Source organism: Mobula birostris, chromosome 23 (assembly GCF_030028105.1).
Source record: "Mobula birostris isolate sMobBir1 chromosome 23, sMobBir1.hap1, whole genome shotgun sequence".
NCBI classification, from domain to species: domain Eukaryota; kingdom Metazoa; phylum Chordata; class Chondrichthyes; order Myliobatiformes; family Myliobatidae; genus Mobula; species Mobula birostris.
Window position 1 is genome coordinate 3,616,595 of NC_092392.1, and position 22,416 is coordinate 3,639,010.

The 22,416-nt window shown below is 40.8% G+C and overlaps 1 protein-coding gene across 1 annotated transcript in view; it reads right to left on the reverse strand.

Moving 5' to 3' along the window:
• The window catches only part of chchd3a (coiled-coil-helix-coiled-coil-helix domain containing 3a), a 326,490-nt gene that overhangs the window by 41,880 nt on the left and 262,194 nt on the right, over window positions 1–22,416 (reverse strand). The window contains exon 6 of the mRNA XM_072241199.1: window positions 21,181–21,251. Coding sequence (XP_072097300.1) covers window positions 21,181–21,251 — 71 coding nt within the window. The remainder of the gene's footprint in view (window positions 1–21,180; window positions 21,252–22,416) is intronic.

Sequence of the window (22,416 nt, forward strand, 5' to 3'; positions counted from 1 at the left end):
AAGGACAGGAATACAATGCACTCCACTCTGTTGCCATTAACACATATTTATCTTAGGTTATTTTAAACTGATGATTAAACAGAGCCTCTGTTCAAGCATATTCATTTGTTCAGTGGGAAAAAGCTGGAATACAAAACAGAAGTCACCAGGCTCCTGGTCAGAAGCTAAACAGGACAAGATGGCGGGCTTTCTTTTTAACATAGATTGCTCTTTCTTGTAGTGATAGTATATTTAAACTCTGGAACAGTTCTGGATCATTCAGCCCCTTGAATCTGAGCACTGATTTCATCTATCCACCTTGGTTCCATAACCCCTCAAGCCTTTCCTTACAAAGATCTTAACTATAGTCTAATTTCTCTTAAATCTGCACTTATCTCTAGTGCAAAGGCATTCCAACACTGCTGGACTTTGATTACATGTTTAATCAGCTTTACAATTGACTTCTTTAAGAATGTCCAGTCTTGTGTTGGGACCTGTTGAGCCATCAATTTGGAAACAGCTTGAAATACACAGCAATGAAGACACAGATTCACTCTTTGAGCCAAATTTAGGGAATTAATATTTCTAAGATGGGACACCATGGTAGCATAGTGGTTAGTGCAACAGTATTACATACAGCGCAGGGCGTCAAGTGTTCGGACTTCAGTTCTGCCATCCTTGGTAGGAAGTTTGTACATCCTTGCTGTGACTGTGTGGGTTTCCTCTGGGTGCTCCGGTTTCCTCCCACATTCTAAAGACATGCAGGTTAGTAGGTTAAGTGGTCATTGTAAATTGTCCTGTGATTAGGCTGGGTGGGTTGCTCAGCCGGAAGGGCCTGTTCCACGCTGTATCTCTAAATCAGGGGTTTCTAACCTTTTTTTATGCCAGGGACCCCTAGCATTAGCCAAGGTGTCCCTGGAGCCCAGATTGGGAACCTCGCTCTAGATAAATAAAATTAAATTTTTTGTTGTTTTTAGATGATGCTGGACCGATTATTTCTAGTTCTCATTTTTAGACTTTGTACTTATTCTCACATCACCAGGTTATCTTTCCTTCAACTGGATGAGTGAAGTTCTAATACTGAAAATACTGGAATGTGAAATCACAACAAAAAATGTTTGAAAAATATCACAGCTGATTTATCTGCTTTAGAAACAGAGAAACCAAAGTTAAAAATTCAATAATGATCTGAGAAAACAAGTTATTTTACTCAGAATGCGACTCAGGTGTGGAACTTGCTACCAAAAGTTAAAGCGAATATCAACGATGGATTGAAAGGAAAGCTAGGTAAGAACAAGGAAAAAAGGAATGAAGAGATACGTATGAAATATGTGCAGAGTACAAGTACAAATGAGGTGGACTGAGTGCTATGTTTCTGTAACAGTGAGACTTGGAAGCATTTGACGAAGGTTCCACATTGAGCCATTTTGTTTCCCTATCTGCAGCTGCTGACTAACAGGTGCAACGCCTTCTGTTTGCTTCCTTGATATCACTTCCTGATGGATCAACTAAAATTCTCAACATAAGGCTAGTATCTGATGGGAAAGTAGTTACTTCATTCATTTTAACCCAGTAAACTGAGAGTTTAATTGTGCCAACAGTCATCACTCTCTGTTACTGAATTGTGGCTGTTGGGCAACTCATTACTGTGTCACTGGGAAGCTTGGGGCATTTCAGATTCAGGCACATATAAGTTGGGAATCAAAGAGTCATATAGCATGGCCATTCAGCCCAACATATCCATGCTGACCACTGGGTACTCCGTATTAATCCCAACTTTCAACACCTATAGCCCACCCATAGCCTTCAACACCGAACAGCCTAAACCTGCTCCTGTGTCTCATGGATTCAAGTGCTCATCTAGGTACTTCATAATTGCTGTAACTCTGCTTCCCCCACTCTCTCTGACAAGTACCCACCACTGTCTGGATGTAAAAGATTGCTTCTCAATCTCTTACCCCCTACCCTAAGTTGATAGTTTTATTCACCACTGATACGAGGAAAAAATTCATTTGGTCTTCTCTATGTATGCCCACTTCATAATTTTATATACCTCACTTCTTTCCCCTTTTAGCTTCCTGTGCTCCAGAGAAATCAGAATTGGGTCTTCCTGTCTGTCCTCAGAACTCAAATGTTCCATCCTGGACCATGTTGTGATTAGCATTCTACTGCATTGTGCCTGAAGAACAGAACGTAGAAAATAGAGTATCACAGCACAGGACAGGCCTTTCAGCCCATCACGTTATCTACTCTAAAATCAATCTAACCCTTCTCTCCCACTTTTCTCTATCATCCATGCGCTTATCCAAGAGTCTCATAAATGTTCCTAATGCATTTGCCTCTACCAGCCACCCACGGCAGGGCGTTCCATGTTCCTTTATGTAAATAGCTTCCTTCTGATGCCCCCTGTTCTATCTGCCAATCATCTTAAAAGTTAGCCCATTCTGCCCTAGGAAAATGTTTCTAGTTCTCCACTCAATCTATGCCTCTTATCTCGTATACCTCCATCAAGTCACTTGCTGTCCTCCTTCACTCCAAAGAGAAAAGCCCAAGCTCATTCAGCCTACCCTCATAAGGCATGCTCCCTAATGCAAGCAGCATCCTATATACATAGAAAAGGAGAATAGGTAAGATTGAAGTAATTTTATTTTTAAATTAAATTCTAAAATACAAGAGCAGGCATGCCTATCCCTCCAATATTTCAGGGAAGCATTTGCAAAGAATGATGTCGAAATTATGTAGAGATTTGTCTCACGTTCTGTCTAATAAAATTGCACGGGCATTGCAGTTCCACAGACAGTACTGAAACCTGCACTTCGCAAACGCTTTGAGAAAACACTGTGTTCAGGTAGCAAAATCCCAGGCACAGCCTCTGCTCTGGTACTCAAGAGATCACACCAACTCAGTGCAATGTCCCTGGTACACAGAGCTTATTTTTAAACTTGGTAACAGAAACTGTACACACGTGGCAAAAGGTACATCTGTAAACTGACAACTACAGCCCACCCAGTAGAAATAGCATGCCGACCTTTTCAAATACAGGAAGAGTTTTCTTTGAATTTAGAAATAGGTTCAGTGGCCACTTTACTAGGTACAGGAGTGTGCCTAATGAAGTGGTCACAGAAGTGCAGCCCGGTGTGCTCTTCTGCTACTGTAGTCTATCCACTTCAAAGTTCAACATGTTGTGCATTCAGAGATGCTCCTCTGCAAACCACTGTTGTAACACGTGATTATTTGAGTTACAGTTGCCTTTATGTCAGCCTGAACCAGTCTGGTTATTGTCCTACAATCTTTCTCGTTAACAAGGTGTTTTCACTAACAGAACTGCCGCTCACTGGATGTTTATTTGTTTTCTCCACCATTCTCTGCAAACTCTAGAGACTGTTGTGCATGAAAATTCCAGGAGATCAGTAGTTTCTGAGATACTCAAACCACCCTGTCTGGCACCAACAGTCATTCCCAGGTCAAGGTCACTTAGATCAGATTTCTTCCCTATTCTGATGTTTGGTCTGAATAACAACAGAACCTCTTGACCATGTCTGCATGCTTTTATTCCTTGAGTTGCTGCCACATGATTGGTTGATTAGATATTTGCACTAACAAACAGGTGTACAGGTGTGCCTAATAAAGGAGCCACTGAGTGTATAATGCATCTGTAAGAACAACCGCATTATCTTTTTGGATTGTATTGGATTTTGTGAACTGTAAGGGCGTGGTGTTGGATGGATGCATACAAAACAATAAGGGTTGAGAATAGGTTTAAAATGTTCTGACTAAATTACTTCAAGATCCACATATTCTCACAGATCACATTAATCCCCATGATGAATTCTGTGATTAAACAAAGCTTCAGACAATTTGCACAATTTGATGGGTGATGGGAACTTAAAAAAAAATCCAAAGCATAATTACATTAAATAAATTCTTAAGAAATGCAATCATCAGGATGTTGCTAAGCTCCAGGGTACTTCAAAACATCTAAATCCGCCTTCATTTCTGATAGTAGCCATTTCACCAATTACACAAGAAGAGATCAAGTACCTTGAATCTAATCATTCACTAAAAGCTGAAACCATCACCCAAGGCTGCTTTCCTCATACACTACCATGTTTCAATGTACATTTGGTGTAAACCCTTTCATTCCATTTAGAAAATGTGACCATCTTAATCTAATGTTTCTTCTTTTAATCTAACTACAAGGAATTTAATCTGTGCATTACCGCTGCAGAGTCAAAATAATATCTTCTTATTACTTACATCCTGTGAGAGAAAGCAGAACTCGATGGTTTAGTTTTCTGACTGAAACCAATTAACTCTTTACTGAATGGAAAATATATGTTGTGTACAGGGAGCAGTCACACATAATGGGATGCCTTATTCACCTCTGCCTGCAGAACCACAAGTCACAAGTGGTGCATATCTGAAGTCCAACGACAGGAAGCTTTGCAACACTGCCTTCTGGTGGTCATAGCCTAGAGCTAAATAGCAGGACCCTTCGTATCTCTACCACATAATGCTTCTCCGAGAACTGTCACCTTGTCGTGGTGGAGAGGCTTAAGAATTCCTGAGATCCTGAGAGTGATCCCATCTGGTGCTTAGCTCCTGGTAGGGTCAACAGTGGTGGTAAGTTCGAGGGGCAGGTTTTAAACAAAGAGCGATCTAACCAAGACTTAACAGTGGAGCTGGCGGGAGATGATGACACATCACGACAGCAGAGAAGCTGGAGGAAGGCTGCAGCAGTGAAGGGTTCTCAGTCATCTTGCACTCCATGACAGTGTGTCAAGGTGACTGCCTATGCATTAGCCTCCCCATGTTAAACAAAATCACGCACATTCTCCATGAAGGGAACCAACCCTAACAGGTACAGGTCAGCCTCTTAGGCAAATATCATACTCGACTCAAATGATCCATAAGACAAGGCCATTTGTGATCTGCAGAAGGGTTCATCAAAAAGAAGATGAACAGGCAGCACACAGGTAAGGTGTAAAAGAAAGCTGTTTTAAAAGGAAATGTATGCATAAAATGTTGCTTGAAAAACCCAATTTTATGTCAATAAAGAAGAAAGCCATTCTCATCAGAAACAGTCTAACTTGAGACCTGATAAATAGGCCAGCTGCTTAAAGGAGTAACAAGCTGAGCCATGTATACTGTGTCCTAAGACCAAACTCAGCCCAACCCGTTGACTGATTATTCCCCTCCATAGATGCTGTCTGACCTGCTGAGTTTGTTCACCATTGCAATAAATTGGAAATTCTGCTCTGTACGGTTGAAAGTTGGCCGATTATGGAAATAGGTTCTTAGGGTGTAATTGCTCCCTGTCAATTTAATACCTGTGTTCACATGTAAATATTTTAAAGATTAGCTTTATTTTTCACATGTTCATCGAAACATGCAGTGAAATGTGTCAAAAACCAACACAGTGTGAAAATGTGCTGGGGTTGCCCACAAATGTCACCGCATCTCTGGCGCAAACAAAGCATGCCCACAACTTCCTAAGTAACCCACACGAAATGCTGTAGAAACTCAGCAGGTCAGGCAGCACCTATGGAAATGAATAAACAGTCTATGCTTTGGGTCAAAAGAAGCCAAAGCTGCCTGACTTGCTGAGTTCCTCCAGGATTTTGTGTGTTGCTCTAGATTTTCAGCATCTGCAGAACTTTGTAAGTTTATTAATACTAAGTAACCTGGTTAGGGTAAGGGTAAAGGAAACCAGAGAACCCAGATGAAACCCATACAGCCAAGATGAGAATATACAAACTTCTCACGGACAGCGGCAGGAACTCAACCCTGATCTTCTGATCGCTGATCCTGTGAAGTGCTACATTAACCAGTTGGCTACCACGCTGCCAAGGAATGGCCGCAAACTGTGTGGTGCATGTGCCAATAGGACTGTGCACCAGCAGGAAATTTCAAGAGATAAAGTAAAAATAAAAGTAACACTGTCCCATCAGAACATACAACCAAATTCGTCCTCTTCCAAAGCATTTGGACCTTAACATAAAGATGCGAACCATCTTTTCCATTGCTGCACCAGAAAATTAATTCAATGAATTACTCACTTGGTTAACACCTCATCTTTTACTATTGCATGACTTTATAAGCTTTCCCCACACGATTACTGCTCACCAAAGCAGCTGACGCAAATTTAAAAGAAAGGAAACAATTTGGACGAAAACAGAAATAAAATGACATTGACAATCCAGTAAAACTCATACAGTTACCAGGGAGTGTTTTTACAGTTCTGATGAAACCTCATGGGGCAGGCATTAATTATGAGGAGCTCTCATTTAGTTTGCAGAGTTTATGATGTAATTCACTGTCTTTCAGTGAGTCCCAGGTATCCATTACTGTTTTATCTACTGCTTGGTGCTGCTGTAGTTTGGTTAACGCTGCTAATTATAATACACCTTAACACTCCATCATTCACAGCATATGAAACACATCAGATTTTGACTATTTTATTGTCCTATAAAATAGAACAATAAAGCACAGGAAATGAAATCACAGCGGCCTGCGTGCAGTAACAGGATTGAAACTCTGGGATCATGCGCACTTTGTGTCTACTTCTAGATCTGAAGGGCTTTCTTCGTTAAGCTTCCAGCTCATAGTTGGAGATTTCCACCACATAAATGCAATGGGTCAGATTTAAAAACTAATTCAGATCTTCCTTTGAATTTCTGCTCATTCTTATGTTGCTGAATATGTTATTCATATGCAAATTCCAGTAAAAAGAGCTGAATAAGTGGCCTTGGAATATAAACTGAAGTGATTATCCAGAAAATATGAATAGCTCCAAAAAAAAAGATCAAGTGTTACATCATAAAAACTGGCCCTTTGATGCATCATGTTCATCTGTAAAGGTTACAACACGGCGTCGTTGCTGTGTTTTGTTTGTGATCTAACCAGTCTGCTATAAATTGAGTTCCCACATCGCACCACAGCAGCTGGCAAATTCATCTCTCTGGTATCCCAACTGTTCGAATGTGTGTATGGGCTGCACATACACTCAGTGGTCACATTATTAGGTATCTCCTCTATCTAATGAAATGGCCAATGAGTGCATGGTTGCGGTTTTCTGTTGCTGTAGCTCATCCACTTCAATGTTTGATGTGTTGTGCTTTCACAGATGCTCTTCTGCACACAACTGTTGTAATGCATGGTTACTTGAGTTACTGTCACCTTCCTGTCAGCTTGAACCAGTCTGGCCATTTTCCTCTGACCACTCTCATTAACAGGGTGTTTTCACCCAGAGAACAGCTACTCACTCGACGTTTTTTTTTGTTTTTTTTGCACAATTCTCTGTAAACTCTACAGACTGTTGTGTGTAGAAATCCCAGATGATCAGCAGTTTCTGAGATACTCAAACCACCCCATCTGGCACCAACAATCATTTCACAGTCAGTCACCTAGGTCACATTTCTTCCCCATTCTGATGCTTGGTCTTACCAACAACTGAACCTCTTGACCATGCCTGCATGCTTTTATGCACTGAGTTGCTGCCTCATGATTGGCTGATTAGTTATTTGCATTAACAAGCAGGTGTACAGGTGAACATATTGTATTGGCCACTGAGTGTATCTTGGACATTCACAAGGTGGTTAGGCCCTGTATACTAATCACATTTTTTTTTAGCACTTGTTTGTAGCCTTCTACTATTGGGACAAGCTCCCACTACCTATTACTCTCCACGGCATGCACCTCAAATAGCCTCTATCAACCAAGTCCAGCTCCTGGCCTTCATGTGTGGTATTGCTACTAAGATGGCTGCAACCGTTTCTGCTGACAAGAGAAGGGGCAAACGTGGGTTACTGGCATCATCAGCCGTAGCTGGCAGCTCATCAAGAAGGAAAACTCTGATCTCAAATTTCCACTGCCTTATGGCTATACCCACTCATGAGGAAGGTTTGGAAGTAAACCCCAAGGGAAAAATCTGGAGCTGGAGTCTTATATGTTAAGTTCAACCCTGACTGGCAAATCTGGCGACGCTGCTGGTAGCAAACTGCATTGGTCTCTGGTGTTCCTTTGTGTTTATCAGATGCATGGAGAGGGAGAACTCGCTACATGGACAGAGCTCGCTCTCCAAATCGTACCGCCCAGGCTTGTGTATCTAGACAGTTAGGACACAACACCCATAGTCGAGCTTGACCGACAGAGGTCTCACTCACTCACTATCTGGTGATTCAAATGGTCATCTAGATGTTTCATAAATGTTGTAAGAGTCTCTGCCATTATTACCCCTCAGGCACTCTGTTTAAAATGTGTACACGTTTGACCTCTAATACATTCCTGACTTCGGCACCGAAATGCGCAGGTGTGGAAGAAATGATTGTGTTATTCCACGCACTACAGCTAGCTGGTGATTCTTAACAAATGTTAGCTAGTCAGCTGTGGTCATTTCAAAAAGCCAGGGATAGAAAGCATGCCTTCCTTATACACACAGCTATTTTGAGGCTCATTTAAAAATCCAATTGGAAGACTGAAGTAAACAGTGAATATTAAGTCAGCTAATTCAGTGTTATTAACAAAAGATTTCTTCAGTCATTAATAATAGCAAATGCTGTGTTCCATTATTATTTTGATTTTTCAGCATCTGATTTGCATTGGGAGAATGGTGGCAGCTGGACTTGTCCACATTTCGTGTAGAAACATGTTGCAAATTTCTTTTGACACTATTTAGGGAAAAATAATTAGCTAAAAATTGGCGTTGAATGGGTTTCTGTGATTGAAAACTCTGAATGGTTCAAAATAACAGATGAATTAAAATGCAGTTTGTAACTTGAAAATTAAAATATGTTATTTTAACCAAGGTAAAGTAAGAGCATTCAAAGAGTTGGGTGTATTCATGTGGTTAGGTTTATTTATACAGAGTCTGAACTTTTGCTGTGGACCAGGCAGCTGGAGATCTAGATTTGTCGTGCCATATTATTAACTAGAACTAAGAATGATATCATATAGGGGAGGAGGCTTTATGCATGAGAAGGAAAATGAAATTCTGACAGAGGCAACTTTTAATTTGCTAGTTCTGCTATGATGATCCATCCTACATGACTCGGCATTTAGTGACATGACTCTGAATTGGAAGCCATCTGTCTGTGTGTGTGAGTGGTTGGGTGGTTGGGAAAGGGGCTTGTTCTGCTGTTGCTGCTTGTGTTATTCTTCTCAACATGCTGTTTTGGCGCCGGAATGAGTAGCAATATTTGTGGGCTGTTTCCAGCACGTCCTTTATTCAAACAACACATTTCACTGTATGTTTATATGTATGTTTGTTTATTTATTTAGCAATACAGCGCGGAACAGGCTCTTTTGGCCTAATGAGCCGCGTTGCCCTGCAACCCACTTACTTAACCCTAGCCTAATCACGGGACAATTTACAACAACCAATTAACCTACTAACTGATACGTCTTTGGATTATGGGAGGAAACCAGAGAGCCCAGAAGAAACCGAAGGGGTCACAGGCAGAATTTACAAACTCCTTACACCTGGTGCTGGAATTGAACTCCAAATTCCAACGCCCTGAGCTGTACTGGCACCACACTAACCGCTACGCTACTGTGTGATAAACAAATCTGAATCTCAGAAAGACTCCCTGAGATGCATCATAAGATGCTTACTTCTTGTTTTAGAAGATATTACAGAAGATGACAAGACAATGGAGAAAATACAAGAGCAGGAGAATTGGGAATTCTAAGCATCCAGCAGCTCAAAACTGGCTCTGTTATCGCCCAGTTAAATACACATATTCACACACTGCCTACTAAATTGCTATGTTAATTTATGGTATGTGGAGGGCACACCTGGCTTTCAAATGAATGCCATCTGCTAAATTTTATCATAGTTGTCCATGAAATTCTTTCAAATCAGGTGTCAAGCCCTTCCATCACCATGTTCAGACGTGAAAGTCACCTATTAATTTTGGAAATGTTGTATATAGCTAAGGTAGAATTCAGGTAGAACAGAGATGATATGGAGGGGACGTTAGCAGAACTGACAACATAAAAATTGTCTCTGTCAGAATTTAATATTCCTTCTCACGTGCAAAGCCTCCTCCCCTATGTGATAGAATTCTTACTTCTAGTTAATAATTTGTCACATAAGTTCCCACATCCTGCAGATCCCAGTCAGCTTGGATTGGCACCATCTCCACCACAATCACCATCATCACAGCTGCACCACCTGGCAGTGTGATGCCATTCTCCTAGAGTGCAGAATCTGAGGGCCCGCCCTCAGAATAGTGGAATGTCCCTTTAAAACTGAAGTATGCAGTGTTTTATCCCGCCAAAGGGAGGTGAATCTGTGAAATTCATTGCCACCAAGGGGTGTGGAAGCCACGTCACTTGGTGCACGCAAGGCAAAGATTGAGAGACTTTTGATTGGTAAAGGGGTTGAGGGTTACGGGGAGAAGAAGACAGGAGAAAGGGACTGAAAGGAAACAGCCATGATGAAAGTTAGAGCACAGTCAATGACCTAATTCTGTTCCTATATCCAAAAAGAAAGACTCAAATTGGAAAATAATTTCTGATATATATAAAATGTTTACCAAATGCAAAAACTCAGGTGGTGAACATTTGAAAGAGAAAATACAGGGAATATTCAGGAAACAATTTGGGAACACCAGATTTTTAAAAGGCATGCACAGATTGCTTTGGAGGCCAAGTCATTGGATATATTTAAAGAGGAGGTTGATAGGTTCTTAAATAGTAAGGGTGTCAAAGGTTATGCGGACAAGGCAGAAGAATGGGGTTGAGAGGGATAATAAATCAGCCCTGACGGAATGCCAGGAATGATGGGCTGAATGGCCTAATTCTGCTTCTGTGTCTTATGGCGTTATAGCCTTATTTTCATGTACTTTGCAATGTCCTGTTAAGGTACAGTCTTGCTCTCTTCCAGTCTCCGCTACATACAAAAAGGATGGGTTGCACTTGAATCTGATGGGGACCAATATCCTGGCAGGGAGGTTTGCTAAGGCTGCTGGGGAGAGTTTAAACTAGAATTGCTGGGGGGTGGAAACCAAACTGAAGAATCACAGGAAGGGACGGTTGGCTCACAAATAGAGAAAGCTTGGAGACAGTGTGAGAGAGAGGATAAGCAGGTGATAGAAAAGGGATGTGCTCAGACCAATGGTTTGAGATGTGTCTATTTTAATGCAAGGAGTATCATGAACAAAGTAGATAAACTTCTAAGGTTCAAAGGTATAATTTAATGTCAGAGAAATGTATATAATATACAGCCTGAAATGCTTTTTCTTTGCAACCATCCACGAAAACAGAGGAGTGCCCCAAAGAATGAATGACAGTTAAATGTTAGAACCCCAAAGTCCCCCCCAGCCCCCCACTCCCACGCGTAATCATCAGCAAGCAACAATCCCCCCTGCCCCCCCACCAGCAAAAAAAGTCAGTGGATCAGTACTTGGAGCTCTGATGTTGTTGCCATTACAGAGACTTGGTTGGCTCAGGGACAGGAATGGTTACTCAGAGTGCCAGGCTTTAGATGTTTCAGAAAGGGTAGGGAGGGGGCAAAAGAGGTGGGCACTGCTTATCAGAGATAGTGTCACAGCTGCAGAAAAGGAGGAAGTCATGGAGGGATTGTCTACTGAGTCTCTGTGGGTGGAAGTTAGGAAGAGGAAGGGGTCAATAACTTTACTGGGTGTTTTTTATTGACCACCCAATAGTAACAGGGACATTGAGGAGCAGATAGGGAGACAGATTCTGGAAAGGTGTAATAATAACAGGGTTGTTGTGGTGGGAGATTTTAGTTTCCCAAATATTGATTGGCATCTCCCTAGATAGAGCAAGGGGTTTAGATGGGGTGGAGTTTGTTAGGTGTGTTCAGGAAGGCTTTCTGACACAATATGCAGATAAGCCTACAAGAGGAGAGACTGTATTTGATTTGTATTGGGAAATGAATCTGGTCTCTCTCAGTGGGAGAGCATTTTGGAGATGGTGATCACAATTCTATCTCCTTTACCATAGCATCGGACAGGGATAGGAAAGCATTTAATTGGAGTAAGGGGCAATATGAAGCTATCAGGCAGGAACTGGGAAGCATAAATTGGGAACAGATGTTCTCAGGGAACTGTATGCCAGAAATGTGGCAAATGTTCAGGGGATATTTGGGTGGTGTTCTGCATAGGTACATTGCAATGAGACAGGGAAAGGATGGCAGGGTACAGGAACCATGGTGTACAAAGGCTGTTGAAAATCTAGTCAAGAAGAAAAGAAAAGCTTACGAAAGGTTCAAAAAACTAGGTAATGATAGAGATCTAGAAGATTATAAGGCTAACTGGAAGGAGTTTAAGAATGAAATTAGGAGAGCCAGAAGGGGCCATGAGAAGGTCTTGGCAAGCAGGATTAAGGAAAACCCCAAGGCAATCTACAAGTATGTGAAGAGCAAGAGGATAAGACGTGAGAGAATAGGACCAATCAAGTGTGACAGTGATAAAATAGGTATGGAACTGGAGGAGATAGCAGAGGTACTTAATGAATACTTTGTTTCAGTATTCACTACAGAAAAGGACGTTGGGAATTTGTATGACTTATAGCAGACTGAAAAGCTTGAGCATATAGACATTAAGAAAGAGGATGTGCTGGCGCTTTTGAAAAGCATCAAGTTGGATAAGTCTCCGGGACTGGACGAGATATACCCCAGTCTACTGTGGGAGGTGAGGGAGGAGATTGCTGAGCCTCTGGCAATGGTCTTTGCATCATCAATGGGGATGGGAGAGGTTCTGGAGGATTGGAGGGTTGCAGATGTTGTTCCCTTATTTAAGAAAGGGAGTAGAGATAGACCAGTGAGTCTCACTTCAGTGGTTGGTAAGTTGATGGAGAAGATCTTGAGAGGCAGGATTTATGAACATTTGGAGAGACATAATATGATTAGAAATAGTCAGCATGTCTTTGTCAAAGGCAGGTTATGCCTTATGAGCCTGATTGAACTTTTTGAGGATGTGACTAAACACAAAAGTTCTGAACTTGTTTTATGTCTTCCCTGTTTATTCTCAAGTCTTCTCAGATAGGATTCTCCTTCTTTTTGGATATCACCATACGTTCTGTCTTTTTGCAATTGATAGACTGACCCATTTTTGCACCTTCTTCAACAACTATCTCAAGTTTTGTAGTTCTTCCTCCGTACTTGCAATCAACATAGTGTCATCTGCATATCTGAAATTATTGCTGTTTTCACTGCCACTTTGATTCCCAAGATGTCTCTTATTTTTTGTAATATTATTTCACTGTACACGTTAAATAAACCAGGGGAGAAAACACACCCATATCTAACGCCTCTCTTGATTTTCGTAAACTGACTCACTTCTCCATCTATTCTTACAGTGTTAGTTCGTTCCCAGTACAGATTTCTGATTAGGCGGAGGTCTTTCGAATCTAGATCTAGAGTTTTCTGTAATATTTCAAATAACTTATTGTGCTTCACTTTATCAAATGCTTTTGTGTAGTCGATAAAACAAACAAACAAATCTTTTTGCACCTGAATAGCTCATTCTGATAGTATCCTTAACATCAATATTGCATTTCTTGTACCTTTGTCTTTCACAAAACTACATTATTCTTTGCCTATTTGAGCTTGTATCTTACTTTTAGCTCTTGTCATCAAAATTCTTAGGAGTATCTTGGTGATATGACTCATTAAACTTATGGTCCTATGTAATTCACATTCTATTGCTCCAGCTTTCTTAGGAAGAGTTATAAATACTGATTTTTTCATCTCTTCTGGTATTATTCCAGTCTCATAAATGTCATTGATTAAATCAGTAAGCTTTTCAATTCCATAATCTTCAAGGGCGATAATTTGTTCTATTACTAATTCATCAGGACCTGCTGCCTTTCCTTTCTTTGTCTTATTTCTTGCATTACGAACTTCAGATTTTAAAATACTTGGACCTTCAATGTTTTTCTTAATTTCTGGTTTTTCGCCTTGATCGTCTTCAAACGATTCCTGAATATACTCAGTCCATCTGTTCGTAATCTCATCTTTTTCCATGATAATGGTACCGTCCTTTGCTTTCAAACATCCACCTGAAGAACAGAGGAGCTTTTTACCAGTGATATTCTTGATTTGTTGATGTAACCTTTTTGGATCAGTAATAGGGATTCTTTCTATTTGCTCACATTCCCTGGTTTAACCATTCTTCTTTGGCTTTTTGACATAAGCTTTTAACTTTTTTATCTAAGGATTTATATTCTGTAGGATTTGCTTTCTTCCGTCTCCTTTTTCCATTAGATTTTCGATTTCTTCTGTCATCCATTTATTAGAAACATAGAAACATAGAAAATAGGTGCAGGAGTAGGCCATTCGGCCCTTCGAGCCTGCACCGCCACTTATTATGATCATGGCTGATCATCCAACTCAGAACCCCGCCCCAGCCTTCCCTGCATACCCCCGACCCCCGTAGCCACAAGGGCCATATCTAACTCCCTCTTAAATATAGCCAATGAACTGGCCTCAACTGTTTCTTGTGGCAGAGAATTCCACAGATTCACCACTCTCTGTGTGAAGAAGTTTTTCCTAATCTCGGTCCTAAAAGGCTTCCCCTCTATCCTCAAACTGTGGCTCCTCGTTCTGGACTTCCCCAACATCGGGAACAATCTTCCTGCATCTAGCCTGTGCAATCCCTTTAGGATCTTATACGTTTCAATCAGATCCCCCCTCAATCTTCTAAATTCCAACGAGTACAAGCCCAGTTCATCCAGTCTTTCTTCATATGAATGTCCTGCCATCCCAGGAATCAATCTGGTGAACCTTCTTTGTACTCCCTCTATGGCAAGGATGTCTTTCCTCAGATTAGGGGACCAAAACTGCACACAATACTCCAGGTGTGGTCTCACCAAGGCCTTGTACAACTGCAGTAGTACCTCCCTGCTCCCGTACTCGAATCCTCTCGCTATAAATGCCAGCATACCATTCGCCTTTTTCACCGCCTGCTGTATCTGCATGCCCACTTTCAATGACTGGTGTATAATGACACCCAGGTCTCGTTGCACCTCCCCTTTTCCTAATCGGCCACCATTCAGATAATAATCTGTTTTCCTATTTTTGCCACCAAAGTGGACAACTTCACATTTATCCACATTAAATTGCATCTGCCATGAATTTGCCCACTCACCCAACCTATCCAAGTCACCCTGCATCCTCTTAGCATCCTCCTCACAGCTAACACTGCCACCCAGCTTCGTGTCATCCGCAAACTTGGAGATGCTGCATTTAATTCCCTCATCCAAGTCATTAATATATATTGTAAACAACTGGGGTCCCAGCACTGAGCCTTGCGGTACCCCACTAGTCACTGCCTGCCATTCTGAAAAGGTCCTGTTTATTCCCACTCTTTTCTTCCTGTCTGCTAACCAATTCTCCACCCACACCAATACCTTACCCCCAATACCGTGTGCTTTAAGTTTGCACACTAATCTCCTGTGTGGGACCTTGTCAAAAGCCTTTTGAAAATCCAAATATACCACATATTACTGGTTCTCCCCTATCCACTCTACTAGTTAAATCCTCAAAAAATTCTATGAGATTCGTCAGACATGATTTTCCTTTCACAAATCCATGCTGACTTTGTCCGATCATTTCACCGCTTTCCAAATGTGCTGTTATCACATCCTTGATAACTGACTCCAGCAATTTCCCCACCACCGACGTTAGGCTAACCAGTCTATAATTCCCCAGTTTCTCTCTCCCTCCTTTTTTAAAAAGTGGAGTTACATTAGCCACCCTCCAATCCTCAGGAACTAGTCCAGAATCTAACGAGTTTTGAAAAATTATCACTAATGCATCCACTATTTCTTGGGCTACTTCCTTAAGCACTCTAGGATGCAGACCATCTGGCCCAGGGGATTTATCTGCCTTCAATCCCTTCAATTTACCTAACACCACTTCCCTACTAACATGTACTTCGTTCAGTTCCTCCATCTCACTGGACCCTCTGTCCCCTACTATTTCTGGAAGATTATTTATGTCCTCCTTAGTGAAGACAGAACCAAAGTAATTATTCAATTGGTCTGCCATGTCCTTGCTCCCCATAATCAATTCACCTGTTTCTGTCTGCAGGGGACCTACATTTGTCTTTACCAGTCTTTTCCTTTTTACATATCTATAAAAGCTTTTACAGTCCGTTTTTATCTTCCCTGCCAGTTTTCTCTTATAATCTTTTTTCCCCTTCCTAATTAAGCCCTTTGTCCTCCTCTGCTGAACTCTGAATTTCTCCCAGTCCTCAGGTGAGCCACTTTCTCTGGCTAATTTGTATGCTTCTTCTTTGGAATTGATACTATCCCTAATTTCTCTTGTCAGCCACGGGTGCACTACCTTCCTTGATTTATTCTTTGTGCTTTTTTCTTTTTTAGGAATCACTGACTTTGCTGATTCCACCAAGGCATCCTTTAGAGAGTTATATTTCATTTCTACATGATTGCTATCATCTTCAACAGATTCTATTTCTAGACTTTGAACTCTATTCTTTACTTCAATTGTAAATTTTTGTCTTCAGTTTTCTTCTTTAATTACTTGTAAGTAGTCAAGGGATTGTTCAGGTTTTTGCTTCTTTAGTTTTTTAAGTTTTACTTTTACATGAAATACTACTGAGTTATGGTCACTATTACAGTCTGCACCTGGATATGTTTTGCATTGAGTCACTGAGTTTCTAAATCTTCGGTTTATAGTAATAAAGTCAATTTGATTTCTGGTGTTATCACCTGGACTTTTCCAGGTCCACAAGTGTCTTGGATGGTTTTTAAAGTCGGTATTCACAATGACCTGATTATTCATCTTGCACCATCCTACCCATTTCTCGCCTCTTTCATTTCTTTCCCCAGTCCAAATTTTCCCATGGTATTTCCATTAGCGCCTTGTCCTACCTTAGCATTTAGATCTCCCATGAAAAAACAGTTACTTGAGAATTGCATCCATTCTTTGCTTGTTCAAGCTCTTCATAAAATTTATCTATATCCTCATTTGTTCCATCTATTGCTGGTGCATATACCTGTATATGCTAAATCAAATGGTTGTCCTCTGAATCTAACAAGGAGCACTCTTTCAGATATTGCCCAATGTCCTAAAACACCTTTGCTACTTAGGAAGCTGGGTGACATCAGATGGCAGGTGCAACATGGACATCAAAAGAAGAATAGGGATGGCAAAAGACACGTTTACGAGAATGAAGAGTATACTGCCCAATACTAAACCAGGCATGATAACCCACCACAGAGTACTGAAATGTTACGTTTATCCAGTTATGTTATATGACTCAGAATGTTGGATAATATCTAGTAACATGAGGAAATGAATTGAAGCAGCAGAGATGTGGTTTTTGAGGAGGATGCAAAAATATCATGGACGAAACGAATATCTAATGATGATGTCATGAACAGAGCAAACACAAAAAGAGAAATAATGTATGAGATCATGAAAAGGCAATGTAACTTCATTGGACATGTGATTAGGAAAGAGGAATTAGAATGCATGGTAATTATGGGAAAGGTTGAAGGGAAGAAAGCAAGAGGAAGACAAAGACAAATGAAGATGGAGACAGCAGCCAGAGAAATGGAAACGAATACCAATGAATTGATCCACTTGACCCAAAACCGGAGTGTGTGGGCCATGGCAGTCAAAGCTCAAACTGGGCATGGCACCTGATGATGATGACTAAACACATTGATGAAGGTAGAGCAGCAGATGTAGTATGTATGGATTTCAGCAAGGCATTTGATAAGGTATCCCATACAAGGCTTAATGAGAAAGTAAGGGGGCATGGGATCCAAGGGGACCTTGCTTTGTGGATCCAGAATTGGCTTGCCCACAGAAAGCAAAGAGTGGTTGTAGACGGGCCATATTCTGCGTGGAGGTTGGTGACCAGTGGTGTGCCTCAGGGATCTGTTCCGGGACCCCTTCTCTTCGTGATTTTTATAAATGACCTGGATGAGGAATTGGAGGAATGGGTTAGTAAATTTGCTGATGATACAAAGGTTGGGGGTGTTGTGGATATTGTGGAGGACTACCATAGGACACTCAAAGCTGCTGTGCAGGTTGACTCTGTGATTAAGAAAGCATACGGCGCATTGGCCTTCATCAATTGTGGGATTGAGTTTAGGAGCCGAGAGGTAATGTTACAGCTATATAGGGCTCTGGTCAGACCCCATTTGGAGTACTGTGCTTGGTTCTGGACACCTCACTACAGGAAGGATATGGAAAGGGTGCAGAGGAGATTCACAAGGATGTTGCCTGGATTGGGGAACATGCCGTATGAGAATAGGTTGAGTGAACTCGGCCTTTTCTCCTTGGAGCGATGGAGGATGAGAGGTGACCTGATAGAGGTGTATAAGATGATGAGAGGCATTGATCGTGTGGATAGTCAGGACTTTTTCCCAGGGCTGAAATGGCTAACATGAGAGGGCACAGTTTTAAGGTGCTTGGAAGTAGGTACAGAGGAAATGTCAGGGGTTAAGTTTTTTTACGCAGAAAGTGGTGAGTGCGTAGAATGGGTTGCCGGCGATGGTGGTGGAGGCGGATACGATAGGGTCTTTTAAGAGACTCCTGGATAGGTGCATGGAGTTTAGAAAAATAGAGGGCTATGGGTAACTCTAGGTAATTTCTAAAGCAAGTACATGTTTGCCACAGCATTGTGGGCCAAAGGGCCTGTATTGTGCTGTAGGTTTTCTATGTTTCCATGTTTCTACATACAAGTTATGGAGGGTCAGTGTGGATCTAATTACAAATGTAAATCTGTGGCTTTCTCACTCACAAATAATGTCTTGGCATCAAAAGAAAACTGAAGCTAGTGTTCCACTTGATGCCGAATTGCAATGTACAACCTTCATGACTGTATTTCACAGCATGTTGTTGAAATTAACAATAAATCTGAAGGAGAATCAAACAACGCTTGGAAAATTTTAGTTTCTCAGTCCTTCTACAATGTAACATCTGCTAACAAGGTTGTCTTATTGTCTATTGACATGTTGTCCATTTCACAGAGCTGTCTCTTAGTGCTACACTGGAAGAAAGTCATCTTTCACAAATTGTTATTATAAGAAAAATCACTACAATTGCCTGTGGAAATTCTGATGGATAACAAACCTCAAAATTCTTAACGTTTCTTTTATGATTCAAAGAGTTACAACTGTACATATAACCTCGTGAGGCATCAGGTTGAATAATGCTAAATAAAATGGATTCACATTAAGGAGTCCATCTCAGTCAGTCCAGACAGCTAATTGACCCTTGCTAGTGGAAATAGTTTTATGTGTCCCAGAATGACCCACTAAGTTTGTGGAAGGCCGACTTCCTGAGAAATTGACATGCACATTCTAGCAAGTTGTTATTTATTTGACATTAAATCCTGGCTAGTATGGTTGAGTTTAATCATTAACTCTAGCTCAAGGAACAACTCTCGTTCTTCAAAGAAAAACATCAATACCAAGCGTCTTTTGCCAATATTATTCACTCCAGGTGAGGGATAGAACAATAACACTGTATAACATCACTTCTGGCTGTGCTGCTGCTGGGGCTCATCCTTTCCTTGTTCGTCATAATCCCCAAATGCACCACACTGTGCATTCACTTTCCTCCTGCATGTTTGTGTGTAAAACTGACTCTCTGTGGTGCTCTTACGCAAACTCACTCTCTCCTGTCACTGCAATGACATGGAACTTTGTGCTATCTTCAGCCTGACCTCTCTCTTCTAATTCACCACCTTTCGAAACAGGCAGCGACTTGATTTAACTCATTCAATCTAAGAATCAGATCTACAATAAAGATACAATCTTGGGATCTTGCCAATTTTCACAAACAATTTGGCTGATAAATCAAACTGGAACAATTTGATGGCACCACTGTTGTGCATCATTCTTCATTTATTGCGACCACTTGCCTTTATTCTCATTCAAGCTGATGTTAAGAATAAAGAGGTGTATTGTGATCCTCTTTTTCCATTCTGGATCACTGTAAGCTTTTAAGAAACTGAAATAAACATCCAAATGAATAGAAAGGTATGCTAATAGTTGGATGAGATTGAATGGGGGAAACTCAAAATGATTGACACTAATCACTTGGGCTGAATGGCCTGTTCCTGAGGTGTACATTCGATTTAATTCAGTTATTTTATAACTCATCAAAATAAAAGAGTTTGGACGAGCTAGGGCTGATTTTTCTGGAGCAGAGGGGGCGGAGTGGAGATCCGACAGAAGTTTATATAATTATGTAAGACATAGATAGACAGCCGGCATCTTTTCTCAAGATTGAAATGATTTGTATGAGAGGGTGTGCATTTAGGTGTGAGGGAGAAAGTACAAAGGTGATGTCCAAAGCAAGTGTTTTTACACAGATAGTGGTGGGGGACCTCGAATATGCTATTAGCAGTACTGGTGGAGGTAGATAGGAGTGTTTAAGAGTCTCTTAGATAGGCACGTGAATATATTGAGGAGGTATGGATATAGTCAATGTGTGAGAAGAGGGATTAGATTAGTTAAATTCAATCAGTTCAGCACATTGTGGGTCAAAGGACCTCTGCTATGCTGTATTGTTCTCTGCTCCATATAAACATAAAAACACAATCAGAGAAGACAACATAGCCAGAAGGAAGAAGCATCTCCATTCACTTTACAGGAACCGCTGATTTTTGTTTTTAATCACCCCAGAATATTGTTACGTTAACAGCATGCTGTTAACTCGGAGAAACAAGTTCATGGATTTTGAAAGAACAAAATGAAAGCACATGTTTGAAATGAAGTTAGAAATTGCTGGAAACACTCAGCAAGTCATCTCAGAGAAAGACAAATGGTAGGTTAGTGCTTCAGGTGTGACCACCTGCTGAAACATCCCTCATTCTGGTGAATGTCCCATTTATGTCTTTCTCTTGACATGCTGACTGACATGGTGAGCATTTCTGGAACTTTCTGTTTCATCTTTAGGAACTTTAAGCATTGTTTCTCTAAGTTGACTTTGAGCGGGAAATAAAATGCAGGAAGCCTGCTTAGGTTCTAGCTCATTAGTTCCTCATAGTTTTACAGAAGGAGCAGGAGATCTCAGCAGCACTGTGTGCTCCCATACTGCTTCATTTCAAATGAAATTAATACCACGAGAAATAGCACATAGATCATGATGATTGCTGGATGAAATGGAGTGTACACAACACTGAAAGACAACATCAGCTTTGTTTTTTTTTAAAAAGGCTCTTGATAAGACTGAACAATGCATCTTACTTGAACTTGGACTCAGCTTCAGCAACTGCTTTCTGGTATTCTTCAGTGGTCACCTTGTAGAACTGGGCACTCTGCAGAGAGGCAGAACAGAACAGAACACAGTAAACTAAAATGGCATTGAACTATAACCCTATTTGCTCCAAGGGACTGAGCCTATCCTGCCCATCACTACAGCAGGTCTGAGGATACAAATGATTGCCACAGACGAGGTCTGTTGTATTCGATAAAAATCAATGGTGATATGATTAGACAGGAGCACACTGAGATGGGTGGATGGGTCATTGCTCGCAGTGATGAATGGTTAATAATTGGCCTTGTGGTCTGACGCACTGACGCACAGTAATCTCATTTGGGCTTAGATTTATCTTTCTTTATCAGATCGATAAAGATGAACACAACAGCTATATGAATCAATAGCAATTTTTGATTGTTTCAGCCTGAAGGCTCATTTTTTATTTAGGAATGATATTTTGAGTAGTTTATTTGCTGTTTTGATTGCTGTTCAATGGCTCAGTCAGAGCCTCAATACAAACAAAGATTTTTCTAATTTGATTGCAAGCTGAATGATCAAAAAGTCATTTGTCAGCAGAAATAAGATTCATCGTTTGTTTCTGGTTTCCCTCTTCCACCATCATTTACTCATTACACAACCAGTCCTGACATTTATTGCCACCCACTTTTAATGCAGTAGAAAGGGGAAGTGCAGAACCAGACACAGTCCCTCAGGCAGACATGACCCTGCGTAATTTATCTGCTTGGGAAGGAAGAACAGTTTTTCAAATCCATCATCCGGGGCTTAATTCAATACAAACAATAATCATTTTCAGAAGTATACGCATCATGCTCATTTCTTTGGTAAATCAAACTTTATTGGAAATGAGGGGATATTTCACAGTATAATGTTGCAAACATATTTTCAATGCACGCAGAATTTTTAAAAAAAAGTTACCGTTTACAAAATTAGACAAACCACTGGAATCAATTCTCTGGGTTCCCTAAGAGGTTAAGTCAAACCAATATTGTGTAACCTTTGTAGAGATAACATACTGTAAAGTAAATGATCTGCTTACTTCTGTAACAACGTCTGCAGAATCTGGTGCCATACAAAATCGCTCTGTTTGGCATCGTTTTATTTTTCATTGTAATATGCTGTTTCTACTCTATGTTACATTGCTGTGATAGGGCAAGGTTTTATTTCTGTTCATCAATTCCAATAAGAATATGAGCATGAAGAGC